Source organism: Scyliorhinus torazame, chromosome 7, assembly GCF_047496885.1.
Source record: "Scyliorhinus torazame isolate Kashiwa2021f chromosome 7, sScyTor2.1, whole genome shotgun sequence".
NCBI classification, from domain to species: domain Eukaryota; kingdom Metazoa; phylum Chordata; class Chondrichthyes; order Carcharhiniformes; family Scyliorhinidae; genus Scyliorhinus; species Scyliorhinus torazame.
Window position 1 is genome coordinate 246,064,994 of NC_092713.1, and position 14,468 is coordinate 246,079,461.

Consider the following 14,468-nt stretch of genomic DNA (forward strand, 5'->3'; position numbering starts at 1 on the left):
ATCTGGGCGGCAGATGTTCGCTTGGGCTGGGCTGGCCCTCCGACCGCCCGGCTCCTCTGCTGCTCCTACCTCCACCTGCTGTACCGGGACGGCTGTGTTGTGCGCACCAGAGAGTGTACCAGACGCCTCATCACTAAAGTGCCCAACCGTGGTGAGTGTTTCTGCGCTGGTGGAGGGTGTTGGTGACAGCAGTGGCGTTGTGTCGTGCTCTTCGTCCCACACTCTGAGTCCATGGCACTTTGGGGTGGGGGTTCGTCTCCACCCATCCACTCTGAGTCACTGTCCGGTATTTTGTCGTCCTGGGTAGGGGTGTCCCGGCTCGGATGTGATGGGGGCCTGTGGCTGCCCCCCTCATCGCTGGGTGGTCGCTCCTGCACGTGACGGGGGTGTCGTCTCCCTGTTGCTCCAGGTCTCTCCGTCTCCTGTGGTCTCCGAGGGGCATCCTGCGGGCGGTCTGCATCTGCGGGGATGGGTGCCTGGACGTTTGGTCCTGCGATACACAATGAAGCATGCATGATTAGACATCAGGCAGTGATCAGGTGATACGGGGGAGGTGGATATAGGGGAGGGGGGATATGGGGACGGGCCGTCGGTGGCTCACTTGCTACTATGCCCCCGACCTCTGCATCAGCAACCTCCCGGTCCTCAGGTCCACCAGCCAGTTCCAGGGCCCTTTCCTCATGTACAGTCAGTGGCCTCTCATCAGCGGGGCCTCCTCCAGTCCTCACATGCTCCCTATTGTTGTGTGCGCGCTTCTCCTGTGGGTGGGGGGGGGGGGTGGCAGGGGTAAAAGGCAACACTGTTAGGCAGGTATATGAATGCACGCCATCGGTTGCGCGTGCATTGCAGAGGTTAAGGTTAGGGCTATATTCACTTGGGGATATGGGGGAGGGGGGGAAGATATGGGGAGGATATGGGGGAGGGGGAGGATATGGGGGAGGGGGGAGGATATGGGGGAGGGGGGAGGATATGGGGGAGGGGGGAGGATATGGGGGAGGGGGGAGGATATGGGGGAGGGGGGAGGATATGGGGGAGGGGGGAGGATATGGGGGAGGGGGGAGGATATGGGGGAGGGGGAGGATATGGGGGAGGGGGGAGGATATGGGGAGGGGGGGAGGATATGGGGGAGGGGGGAGGATATGGGGGAGGGGGGAGGATATGGGGGAGGGGGGAGGATATGGGGGAGGGGGGAGGATATGGGGGAGGGGGGAGGATATGGGGGAGGGGGAGGATATGGGGAGGGGGGAGGATATGGGGGAGGGGGGAGGATATGGGGGAGGGGGGAGGATATGGGGGAGGGGGGAGGATATGGGGGAGGGGGGGATATGGGGGAGGGGGGGATATGGGGGAGGGGGGATATGGGGGAGATATGGGAGATATGGGAGAGATATGGGGGATATGGGGGAGGCTCACCCTGCCTGCTCTGACGAGGTCGTTCACCTTCTTGTGGCACTGGGTGCCTGTCCATGGTGTCAGGGCCACAGCGATGACGGCCTCTGCCACTTCCCTCCACAGACGCCGGCTGTGGCGTGGGGCAACTCTGCGGCCGTGCCCGGGATACAGGGCGTCCCTCCTCTGCTCCACCGCGTCCAGGAGCGCCTCCACATCGCGTGACTCGAACCTCGGGGCTGAGCGACGGCCAGCCATCCAGTCGGGTGTTGCGGTCGGGTGTTGCGGTCGGGTGGGGGGGAGCAGCGCGGCCTTATGAGCCGTCACGCCATGCAGCGCGTATGATGCTGCACGGCGTGAACCACTGCGCAAGCGCCAATCCCGTTACGTCACTGCTAGCCCATTTCGGGCCAGAGACTATCGACCCATTTTTCCGACGTGACGTGAGTCGGACTTGCGCCGTTTTTTGCGCCGATCGGCGGACTTTCCGCCGATAACGGAGAATTTCGCCCCAGAAGAGTCAAACTTTAATCCCTTCCCTAGCATTCTACACCCCCTCCCACCACCCCAATTCCCACATTGTCTGCCACGGTGAATATCTCTGCCCTTTGATATTTTAAGATTAAAATGGGAATTTAAAATCAGAAATTAAAAAGGCAACATGTAAGAAAAAAAATCTAATGCCATATTTTGAAGAATGAGGGAGTCGTGCACTGGCAAATTAATCCTCAGCCAAACTAAAATCATTTTTCATTTTTACAAAATCGGAATTGAAAGCCAGGGCGGAATTTCGAGGGCCCCTTCGCCACAGGTGCAAATCTTGATATGGCTGTTAAATCTCGAGAGTGGGCCACAATGGAATTTTGGGAAATCCACCCATAGCAATCTGAAATGGGGATGCTGACACTATTAATGGTCATTAAAAACCCGTCTGGTTCAACCCGTCTGTTTCACCATGTCCACTTGGGAAAGAAATCTGCCATCCTTATCTAGCTGGCCCACATGAGACTCCAAACACAGGAATGTGATTGACTTTTAACTGCACTAAAAGGCATCGTGGGATAGGTTAAAAATGCTGGCCTTGCCAGAGACAAAGATTAAACAAAAGATCATTTTAAAAATCTCACTGTCATTGGAGACAAAGCTGCATATTTCGTAAAATTACAACAGTCACTGCTATTCCAGAATACTTCTTCAGCTGTGAAATTTTCCAAGTTCTGAAAAGTATTAAATAAATGGAAGAATTTTGCTGATAAAGTTAGTGGCAGAGCAAGAAAATGTACCTACTTAAAATGAATGTCAATATGTTTGTCCACCCTAACTGAAATAAATACATGTGTTTGTTCAGTGATCGAAGGTCAGACCCTATTTCCATTGCATCCGGAAAATGAGGAAAGAGATTTCTCCAATTTGTGTAGTTTTTAAAATCTAAACAAGAACATTGAGCATTTCCACACCATAGCTTAACATCCACTTTTTCATATTTTAAGTAACCAACTTTAAATATGCTTACAAACCTATTTTTAAAGATTTAATCATCTCACTTTAAATGGATTGTAAAGAATTTAGCAGTTGAGTGGCTCAGAGGAAAAATTATTTTTCAGAAAATCCAGAGAATGGCATGGTAAGCAATGTAATTGAGTTTGTGAAAGCCCGCATGCTGAGGAATCTACTGTTATTTGAATTGCAATGCAGCAGCAAGCTGTTTGCTCCATAATTAAACTTTAGAATTAGATTTGTCAAATGCATCCCAAATAAATGGCAGATTTGTCAAAAGTAGTAATCCAAGGAAAAAACATTAGGCAGAATCTTGTTGTGCCGACAGGGGTCTCAGCCATTCACTGGAAATCCAGCATGAGCCCTGTGTTCAGGCACTTGACATGCTAGCAATAGGTCTTCTCCTGGGATCCAGAGCCCTGGTGGCAAAGACCAGCCCAGTGGGAGCTACCAGCCATCCAGAGACCAGTGGCGCCTTGGGGAGGCAATGTCTACAGCTTGCATGAAATCCAAAGACCTAGGATCAGTCGCTGGATCCCAGGCCAGTGGTGAGCGATGGCAGGAGGGGGATTCGTGCAGGCAGGTAGTTCCATTTCCTTGATTGGGCACAGGGTGCCCTTAAACGACAGAACCCTCTGGAGCCTGCAAACAATCATGCACAGATTTCCTTGTTGTACTCCCCATATGGCTGCTCATTGATCTTCCGTGGAATTGGCGTGGAGACTGGTGTGAAGTTCCCCACTTGCCATTCTTCCACCCAATTAAATGCCCCATATCACCAGACTGGTCGGGGGGGGGGGGGGGGGGGGGGGGGGTGTAGGCACAAGATTTCATCCATTGTCTTAGGCTTTTGATGGGCTGAAAATCTTTTCCACCTATCCGATTTCAAAGGGAAATAGTTTGGTCACCAGCACCCAGTTCCCAAGGAAAAGAGGCTCCCAATTATACAACAGCTCCTAAAAATAATAATTTCCGATTCAAAGTTAATCGTATACTAGAGTTGAAGACTTGTTTATTTTAATCTTTTCAACAACCTACATTCTCATTTACAAATGCAGCATTTTTCCTGTTTATAATTCCCAACCTATTGTCATTTACCAGCACATTTTTATATTTGTTGGACTTTTAAAATAAAACCCATTATTTGGACTTTGTTTTACTTGTGTTCTGAACAACAATTAGCAGCCAAGTGGCAAATAGAACAGGCAGTAACCGCCGCAATCTCCCCCACCCAGTGAACGCCACAATCTCCCCCACCCAGTGAACGCCGCAATCTCCCCCACCCAGTGAACGCCGCAATGTCCCCCACCCAGTGAACGCAGCAATGTCCCCCACCCAGTGAACGCCACAATCTCCCCCACCCAGTGAGTGCCGCAACCCCCCCCATCCAGTGAACGCCGCAATCTCCCCCACCCAGTGAACGCCACAATCCCCCCCACCCACCATGCAGTGAATGCCACAACCCCCCCCATCCAGTGAACGCCGCAATCTCCCCCCACCCACCACGCAGTGAATGCCACAATCCCCCCCATTCAGTGAATGCCGCAATGCCCCCCACCCACCACGTAGTGAGTGCCGCAATCACCCCCCCACCCACCATGCAGTGAGTGCCACAGTCCCCCCCACTCAGTGAACGCCACAATCTCCCCCACCCAGTGAATGCCGGAATCCCCCCCCCACCCACCATGCAGTGAGTGCCACAATCTCCCCCACCCAGTGAATGCCACAATCTCCCCAAACCCATCATGCATTGATTGCCGCAATCCCCCCACCCAGTGAACGCCGCAATCCCCCCCACCCACCATGCAGTGAATGCCACAATCCCCACCACTCAGTGAACGCCACAAGCCCCCCCACCCAGTGAACGCCGCAATCCCCCGCACCCAACATGCAGTGAGTGCCACAATCCCCCCCCACCCAGTGAACGCCACAATCCCCCCACCCAGTGAACGCCGCAATCCCCCCCACCCACCACGCAGTGAATGCCACAATCCCCCCCATTCAGTGAATGCCGGAATGCCCCCCACCCACCACGTAGTGAGTGCCGCAATTCCCCCCCCCCCCACCCACCATGCAGTGAGTGCCACAGTCCCCCCCACTCAGTGAACGCCACAATCTCCCCCACCCAGTGAATGCCGGAATCCCCCCCCCCCCACCCACCATGCAGTGAGTGCCACAATCTCCCCCACCCAGTGAATGCCACAATCTCCCCCCAACCCACCATGCATTGAGTGCCGCAATCCCCCCACCCAGTGAACGCCGCAATCCCCCCCATGCAGTGAATGCCACAATCCCCCCCACCCAGTGAACGCCGCAATCCCCCCACCCAGTGAACGCCGCAATCCCCCGCACCCAACATGCAGTGAATGCCACAATCCCCCCCCACCTCAGTGAACGCCGCAATCCCCCCCACCCACCATGCAGTGAATGCCACAATCCCCCCCCACCTCAGTGAACGCCACAATCCCCCCACCCAGTGAGTGCCGCAATCCCCCCACCCACCATGCAGTGGGTGCCACAGCCCCCCCCCCACTCAGTGAACGCCACAAGCCCCCCACCCACCATGCAGTGAGTGCCACAATCCCCCCACCCAGTGAACACCGCAATCCCCCGCACCCAACATGCAGTGAGTGCCACAATCCCCCCCACCCAGTGAATGCCACAATCTCCCCCCCCACCCACCATGCAGTGAGTGCCACAATCCTCCCCACTCAGTGAACGCCACAATCTCCCCCACCCAGTGAATGCCGCAATCCCCCCCCCGCCCCCACCCCCACCCCCACGCAGTGAGTGCCACAATCCCCCCCACTCAGTTAAATGAAAATGAAATGAAAATCGCTTATTGTCACAAGTAGGCTTCAAATGAAGTTACTGTGAAAAGCCCCTAGTCGCCACATTCCGGCGCCTGTTCGGGGAGGCTGTTACGGGAATTGAACCGTGCTGCTGGCCTGCCGTGGTCTGCTTTCAAAGCCAGCGATTTAGCCCGCTGTGCGCCCGTCGCCCCCTCCGTCGCCCCCTCTGCGCCGTCCCTCGCCCTCTCTCGGCGTCGCGACCCTCGCTCTGTGTCCCCCCCGCTCTGAAAGCCACAATCTCTCCCACCCAGGGAACGCCACAATCCCCCCCCACCCAGTGAATGCCACAATCTCCCCAACCAGTGAACGCCACAATCCCCCCCACCCACCATGCAGCGAATGCCACAATCCCCCCCACTCAGTGAACGCCACAATCTCCCCCACCCAGTGAACGCCGCAATCTCCCCACCCAGTGAACGCCGCAATGTCCCCCACCCACCATGCAGTGAATGCCACAATCTCCCCCACTCAGTGAACGCCACAATCTCCCCCACCCAGTGAACGCCACAATCTCCCCCACCCAGTGAACGCCACAATCTCCCCCACCCATTGAACGCCGCAATCTCCCCCACCCAGTGAACGCCGCAATCGCCCCACCCAGTGAACGCCGCAATGTCCCCCACCCACCATGCAGTGAACGCCACAATCTCCCCCCCCACCCAGTGAATGCCACCATCTCCCCCACACCGTGAACTCCCCAATCTCCCCCACCTGCAGTGAGATAATCGGATATTTTTTTTTTTGTGACATTGATTTGAGGGGTACATATCAGAAAGGATAATCTCTGCTCTCGCTCAAAATATAGTGCCATGGGATCTTTTACCTCAAGAAGGTGCAGTGGATTTAACAGAATGGGAGAGGTTTAGCCACAAGGTAGGTTGAAACCGCTGGGTTGTTATTCTGTCCTTCGAGGGAAGGAAGGGAGAATTCAAGTGAGGTATACAAGGGGCGTCATTCTCCGACCCCCCGCCGGGTCGGAGAATGGCCGTTGGCCGCCGTGAATCCCGCCCCCGCCCCCGCCGAAGTCTCCGAAGGGAGAAAAGTCGGCGGGGCGTTAATGGCGCCGCTGCCGCGGAGAATGTCACGGGTCTGCGCAAGGCAGCCGATTTTCGGCCTGCCGATATTCTCCCTTCCGGATGGGCCGAAGTCCCGTCGACGTGATGACCGTTCACGTCGACGTCAATCAAACCTCCTTTTCATCGGCGTGACCCGGTGCTCCAGGCTCACGCCGACCAGCGAGGAGGTGAGTGACGGCCTGGGGGGTTGGCTCTGGGCAGGAAATGGCGTGGCCGCAGACTGATTGCGTGAGGACAGGTGTGTCTCGGCTTGTGTGTGTGTGCGGCGGGGGGGGGGGGGGTGGTTAGAGTAGGCTGGGCTCCGGGGGAGTGCCGGGAGGGGGTCCGTGCCGGGGTGGAGGTTGGGGGGGGGGGGGGGTCCGTGCCGGGGTGGAGGTTGGGGGGGGGTGGGTCCGTGCCGGGGTGGAGGTTGGGGGGGGGGGGGGGGTCCGTGCCGGGGTGGAGGTTGGGGAGGGGGTCCGTGCCGGGGTGGAGGTTGGGGGGGGGGGGTCTGTGCTGGGGTGGAGGTTGGGGGTTCGGGGGGGGTCCGTGCTGGGGTGGAGGTTGGGGAGGGGGTCCGTGCCGGGGTGGAGGTTGGGGGGGGGGGGGTCCGTGCTGGGGTGGAGGTTGGGGGTTGGGGAGGGGGTCCGCCGGGGTGGAGGTTCGTGCCGGGGTGGAGGTTGGGGAGGGGGTCCGTGCCGGGGTGGAGGTTGGCGAGGGGGTCCGTGCCGGGGTGGAGGTTGGGGGTTGGGGGGGGGTCCGTGCCGGGGTGGAGGTTGGGGAGGGGGTCCGTGCCGGGGTGGAGGTTGGGGAGGGGGGGGTCAGTGCCGGGGTGGAGGTTGGGGAGGGGGGGGGTCAGTGCCGGGGTGGAGGTTGGGGAGGGGGTCCGTGCCGGGGTGGAGGTTGGGGAGGGGGTCCGTGCCGGGGTGGAGGTTGGGGAGGGGGGTCCGTGCCGGGGTGGGTGATGGGAGGGCAAATTAGTTGGTCCACCTGGCCAGGTGCCAGCCTCCAACAGTTGGACCCATGCGGTCCATGCCACCTGGCTGGGGGGAGGAGGGGATATGGGCAATGACGACATGTCGTCGTTCCCCTCCCCCCCCACCAGGCCGTCATGTTTTCAGACCATCCAGCGATGTTGGCCGCCGTGGTGGCAGCCGCTCATGTCTATGTTGCCCTGGATGAGGAGGAGGAGGAGCATGCCGGAGAGGCGGCGCAGGCTGCCGCAGAGGGGCAGGCGGCAGCCGCCCAGGCTGGAGGGACACCTGACCGACAGGACGAGGAGGGGGAGGAGGACGTCACGGCCCCACGGCAACGGAGGCACCCGAGGGCGCCCCGTGTGTACCGGCCCCGGCAGTCATACCAGGACCTCACGGACCGGGAATGCAGGAGGAGACTCCGGATGAGCCGGGAAACCGTGGCACACATCTGCCACCTGCTGGCACACCTGTCACCGCGTGGCACTGGCGGGGGACACCCTCTCCCCGTGTCCGTCAAGGTTACGGTGGCCCTGAACTTTTATGCAACGGGGTCATTCCAGGCACCGAGTGGGGACCTGTCCGGCATATCGCAGACATCGGTGCATCGGTGCATCCGGGCAGTGACAGATGCCCTTTATGCCATGGCGCACCGCTACATCCGCTTCCCCGTGGACCGGGCCAGCCAAGATGCCCGGGCCGTGGGCTTCTCTGCCGTTGCCGGGTTCCCCATGGTCCAGGACGCGATCGATGGGATGCACGTCGCCGTGCGGCCACCTGCAGAGAACAGGGCCGTGTTCACTAATAGGAAGGGGACCTATTCAATGAACGTACAGGTGGTCTGCGACCACCGCATGATGATCCTGCACGTCTGCGCCCGTCACCCAGGCAGTGTACACGACTCATTCGTGTTGTCGCGGTCATCCATCCCCGGCATGTGCGAGGGACGCCATCCCCGGCTGAGGGGCTGGTCGCTGGGCGACAGGGGCTACCCATTGCGATCGTGGCTGATGACGCCTATACGGAGGCCACGCAACGAGGCGGAGAACCGCTACAATGATGCCCATGTAGCGACAAGGGGAGTGATCGAGACGTGCTTTGGCGTGCTGAAGATGCGTTTCAGGTGCCTGGACCTCTCTGGGGGCGCCCTCCAGTATCGGTCAGATAGGGTCGGCCGCATCATTGTGGTGTGCTGCGTCCTGCACAACATAGCCCGGCAGAGGAGGGCGGAGTGGAGGAGCAGCAGGAAGAGGCGCAGTCCTCCCCAGATGAGGGGGATGGGGGCAGTGGTCAGGGCAGACGGGGTAGACACAGGCGGGTGGTTGTCCACCGTTACCGGCTGGCCCAGCGGGCACGGGACAGACTGATAGACGCCCGCTTCACTGACTAGATGGGCGTGGGAATCGGGTAGTATGGCCACAGACCGCAAACCATGACAACAGCCGACCACCCACACCCCCCACCCATCCACCCACCCAGCACCCTCACCCCCCTCCCCAACCCCACCCGCATGCACACCACCCCCCCACCCCCAATTGCCGATCCACCGGCGGCACAACGGGCCGGGCTCACCCAGTTGCGGGTGGACGCGTGTCTATCGCAGGCCATGGAGAATGATGACAACCCACCTCCGATGAGCTCCTGACTCTACATCGTTGGACTATGTCTGACCCATGGCCACAGTACCACCATCTACCCGGACCATCCCTGCATGCGGCTGTGACACTGCAGCGCACGGTCCCGTCCTCTGCCCGGGGGATGTTGATGGCGGCCCAGGGGGAAGGGGGCAGACTCACCTGGGGCTGAGGTAAGACCACCCCTCACACACACACTTGCGCTCAACGTACATGACACCCCCGCACACTTTGGACAGAGCACAAAGGCAGCTTCGGTAGGTGTAACATTGACTTTAATAACCAAAGGAGTTCATGCACGTGCCCTAGCCCCTAAAACTCATCTGTGCCCTGCACCCGTGCCAACTTACTCAGACTGGGCCATGGCCTGCAGAGACTGGGCCATGGCCTGCAGAGACTGGGCCATGGCCTGCAGAGACTGGGCCATGGCCTGCAGAGACTGGGCCATGGCCTGCAGAGACTGGGCCATGGCCTGCTGAGACTGGGCCATGGCCTGCTGAGACTGGGCCATGGCCTGCTGAGACCGGGCCATGGCCTGCTGAGACCGGGCCATGGCCTGCTGAGACCGGGCCATGGCCTGCTGAGACTGGGCCATGGCCTGCTGAGACTGGGCCATGGCCTGCTGAGACTGGGCCATGGCCTGCTGAGACTGGGCCATGGCCTGCTGAGACTGGGCCAAGGCCTGCGGAGACTGGGCCAAGGCCTGCGGAGACTGGGCCAAGGCCTGCGGAGACTGGGCCATGGCCTGCTGAGACTGGGCCATGGCCTGCTGAGACTGGGCCATGGCCTGCTGAGACTGGGCCATGGCCTGCTGAGACTGGGCCATGGCCTGCTGAGACTGGGCCATGGCCTGCTGAGACTGGGCCATGGCCTGCTGAGGCTGGGCCATGGCCTGCTGAGACTGGGCCATGGCCTGCTGAGACTGGGCCATGGCCTGCTGAGACTGGGCCATGGCCTGCTGAGACTGGGCCATGGCCTGCTGAGACTGGGCCATGGCCTGCTGAGACTGGGCCATGGCCTGCTGAGACTGGGCCATGGCCTGCTGAGACTGGGCCATGGCCTGCTGAGACTGGGCCATGGCCTGCTGAGACTGGGCCATGGCCTGCTGAGACTGGGCTATGGCCTGCTGAGACTGGGCTATGGCGTTGAGCGCCTCTGCCATCTGGCGCTGGCACTGGCTCATGGCCTCCTGTGAGAGGGCAGCCATTTCCTGGGCCACAGACGCCGCATGCACGGAAGGCCCCAGGCCCCGCAAACCGTTCCCCAAGTCTGACACCGTCGCACCCATTGCCTCCACCGCGGACGCCACCCGTGCGGTGTCAGCCTGGGTGGCACGCATGACCGGCACCACTCCCAGCTCCTGGACGCAGGTGGACTCCTCCACCTGCGACCGCAGCAAGCCACCCGTCACCCTATTCGCTCGTCTCCGTGTCGGTGGTTGCATCGGATCTATGTGGTAACTGCAGGAACCCGGGATCCATCTGGGCGGCAGATGTTCGCTTGGCCTGGGCTGCCCTCCGACCGCCAGGTCCCTCTGCTGCTCCTACCTCCACCTGCTGTACCGGGACGGCTGTGTTGCGCGCACCAGTGAGTGTACCAGACGCCTCATCACTAAAGTGCCCAACCGTGGTGAGTGTTTCTGCGATGGTGGAGGGTGTTGGTGACAGCAGTGGCGTTGTGTCGTGCTCTTCGTCCCACTCTGAGTCCATGGCACTTTGGGGTGGGGGTTCGTCTCCACCCATCCACTCTGAGTCACTGTCCGGTATTTCGTCGTCCTGGGTAGGGGTGTCCTGGGTAGTGCTGTCCCGGGTAGGGGTGTCCTGGGTAGTGGTGTCCCGGGTAGGGGTGTCCTGGATAGTGGTGTCCTGGCTCGGATGTGACGGGGGCCTGTGGCTGCCCCCCTCATCGCTGGGTGGTCGCTCCCGCATGTGACGGGGGTGTCGTCTCCCTGTTGCTCCAGGTCTCTCCGTCTCCCGTGGTGTGCAAGGGGCATCCTGCGGGCGTCGCATGCTGGAGGGTCCGGGTCTCTCCGTCTCCCGTGGTCTCCGAGGGGCATCCTGCGGGCGTCGCATGCTGGAGGGTTCGGGTCTCTCAGTCTCCAGTGGTCTCCGAGGGGCATCCTGCGGGCGTCGCATGCTGGAGGGTGCGGGTCTCTCCGTCTCCAGTGGTCTCCGAGGGGCATCCTGCGGGCGTCGCATGCTGGAGGGTTCGGGTCTCCCCGTCTCCCGTGGTCTCCGAGGGGCATCCTGCGGGCGTCGCATGCTGGAGGGTGCGGGTCTCTCCGTCTCCTGTGGTCTCCGAGGGGCATCCTGCGGGCGTCACATGCTGGAGGGTGCGCGTCTCTCCGTCTCCTGTGGTCTCCGAGGGGCATCCTGCGGGCGGTCTGCATCTGCGGGGATGGGTGCCTGGACGTTTGGTCCTGCGATACACAATGAAGCATGCATGGTTAGACATCAGGCAGTGATCAGGTGATACGGGGGAGGGGTATATAGGGGAGGGGGGATATGGGGACGGGCTGTTGGTGGCTCACTTGCTCGTGGGGCCCCGACCTCTGCATCAGCAACCTCCCGGTCCTCAGGTCCGCCAGCCAGTTCCAGGGCCCTTTCCTAGTGTACGGTCAGTGGCCTCTCATCAGCGGGCCCTCCTCCAGTCCTCACATGCTCCCTATTGTTGTGTGCGCGCTTCTCCTGGGGGGGGGGGGGGGGTGGTGGCAGGGGTAAAAGGCAACAGTGTTAGGCAGGTATATGAATGCACGCCATTGGTTGCGCGTGCATTGCAGAGGTTAAGGTTAGGGCTGGATTCACTTGGGGATATGGGGGAGGTGGGGGAGGTGGGGGAGGTGGGGGATATGGGGGGGTATGGGGGGGTATGGGGGGGTATGGGGGGGTATGGGGGGGTATGGGGGGGTATGGGGGGGTATGGGGGGGTATGGGGGGGTATGGGGGGGTATGGGGGGGTATGGGGGAGGCTCACCCTGCCTGCTCTGACGAGGTCGTTCACCTTCTTGTGGCACTGGGTGCCTGTCCGTGGTGTTAGGGCCACAGCGGTGACGGCCTCTGCCACCTCCCTCCAGAGACGCCGGCTGTGGCGTGGGGCAACTCTGCGGCCGTGCCCGGGATACAGGGCGTCCCTCCTCTGCTCCACCGCGTCCAGGAGCGCCTCCACATCGCGTGACTCGAACCTCGGGGCTGAGCGACGGCCAGCCATCAAGTCGGGTGTTGCGGTCGGCTGTTCCGGTCGGGTGGGGGGGGGGGGAGCTGCGCGGCCTTATGAGCCGTCACGCCGTGCAGCGCGTATGACGCTGCACGGCGTGAACCACTGCGCAAGCGCGGATCCCGTTACGTCGCTGCTAGCCCATTTCGGGCCGCAGACTATCGGCCCATTTTTATGACGTGACGCAAGTGGGATTTGCGCCGTTTTTTGCGCCGATCGGCGGACTTTCCGCCGATAATGGAGAATTTCGCCCAAGATTCTTGAGAGATTTAGATAAGGTAGACAAAGATAGGCTGCACCCCTTATCTGATGGTACAAGGACTAGGGGACAAAATGTTGTTGCACAAACGATTATGGGGGGGGTAGGGGCAAAATTGAGGGGAAGAACTGCAGTGACGGTTGTGAAGTTGGAACATGGCGCCTAGAGGGGTGATGGAAGCAGAGATAATCAATGATTTCAAAAGGAAATTGGATATGCCCTTGAGAGAAACAAGCTGTAGGGCTATGGGAATTAAAGCCAGCATGGACGCAATTAGCTGAATGGCCTCCTTCTGTGCCATATCGATCTCATGACTTAAAAGGGCAAGTGAGGGGCTGTGCAAGAAAAAAGGATACAAAATCATAAAAGAAAGCTTGCGTCAATATCATGGGTCTGGCCTTTGGAATGTAGTCACAACTGGTGATGCAGGTAGACAATAAATGGGTGCCCAATTTAATTTTAGTGTTAATTTTTTTTTTTTTTTTTTTTAAAACATGTTCCCTAATCAATATCCTGCCCCCATAAAAAACAGATTATAGATTAAAAACTCACAAATGGAAATGGATTGATCATGTGTCTCAAAAGGTCGCAGCAACGATACTAAAGTTATGCTTAAAAACTGTGGGGTAAAGTGCCAAACATGGGCCCAAGTTCAATATAATAAGATTTGGCGAGAGGAAAAACAAAAAAAATGACTGGGTTCTACAACAGTCAATAATTTTCCTGGATGCAAATCACCAAAATGAAGTGGAAAAGTGAAAATAATCTACATTAAGAAAAATTATTACAGGTTGAAAATCCCTTATGCTTGAGGCCGAATGGGTTTCAACATTTCGGAGAAGGGATGCTCAACCTATAGAACAAGGTCTCAAGAATGAGAAAATAAAATGACAGACTAATAACCGGATAGAAAATAAGTGAATAGTTTCTCAAAGTATATTGTTTCTATAAATGTCTTCAGATTATAGACTATAACAATCTCAAAGAGAAAACAATTCACATTATTATACACAAGTACACATATTTAGAGATAAACATTACAAACCTGCACCCAAATGTTGTTTGGATAAGAGTGGTAATTCCCACACATGTGAAAATAGTACCAATCAGCTGACTAACTGTGTGCTGATCTTTTCCAACACAGAGTGATTCGGCCAGTAGGAAAGGTACAGCTATGGTTCCACTAAAGCAAGTCAAATAGTGCTAGAAAATGAAAATTAGAAGATTTTGTAACCATCATTTTACCAGTAGGCAATACTCCCAAGAGTTTCAACAGAACATGACTACTTCAGGTATTATTTTTATCGCTTGCATCTTTTAAAATTTCAGAAAATAGCAGTGTTTTCAAAAAATCTTTTCCCTCAAACAAAAACAATGGAGATTCTGACATAAGGATTTAACAGCTGTCAGTGGATGCCTCACCAACAATATGACATCTTCAAGCAACAGTAATATGACATATGCTCATATGAAAGGAAAGCAGGTTGCCAAATCTTTCAGTATCAAATTAAACCTACAAGTAGATGTGACTAAATAAATTAACTTTCAATACCCCTGGTGATAAGGTAGCTCACCTCAGATCACTATTTGGCCCC

At 57.8% G+C, this 14,468-nt stretch overlaps 1 protein-coding gene across 4 annotated transcripts in view; it reads right to left on the reverse strand.

The window, feature by feature from the left end:
* Window positions 1-14,468, reverse strand: part of slc23a1 (solute carrier family 23 member 1) — a 138,798-nt gene that overhangs the window by 55,198 nt on the left and 69,132 nt on the right. For all 4 annotated transcript variants that reach the window (XM_072512213.1, XM_072512212.1, XM_072512215.1 and 1 more), the window contains exon 4: window positions 13,919-14,076. In XM_072512213.1, the coding sequence (XP_072368314.1) occupies window positions 13,919-14,076 (158 nt within the window). The remainder of the gene's footprint in view (window positions 1-13,918; window positions 14,077-14,468) is intronic.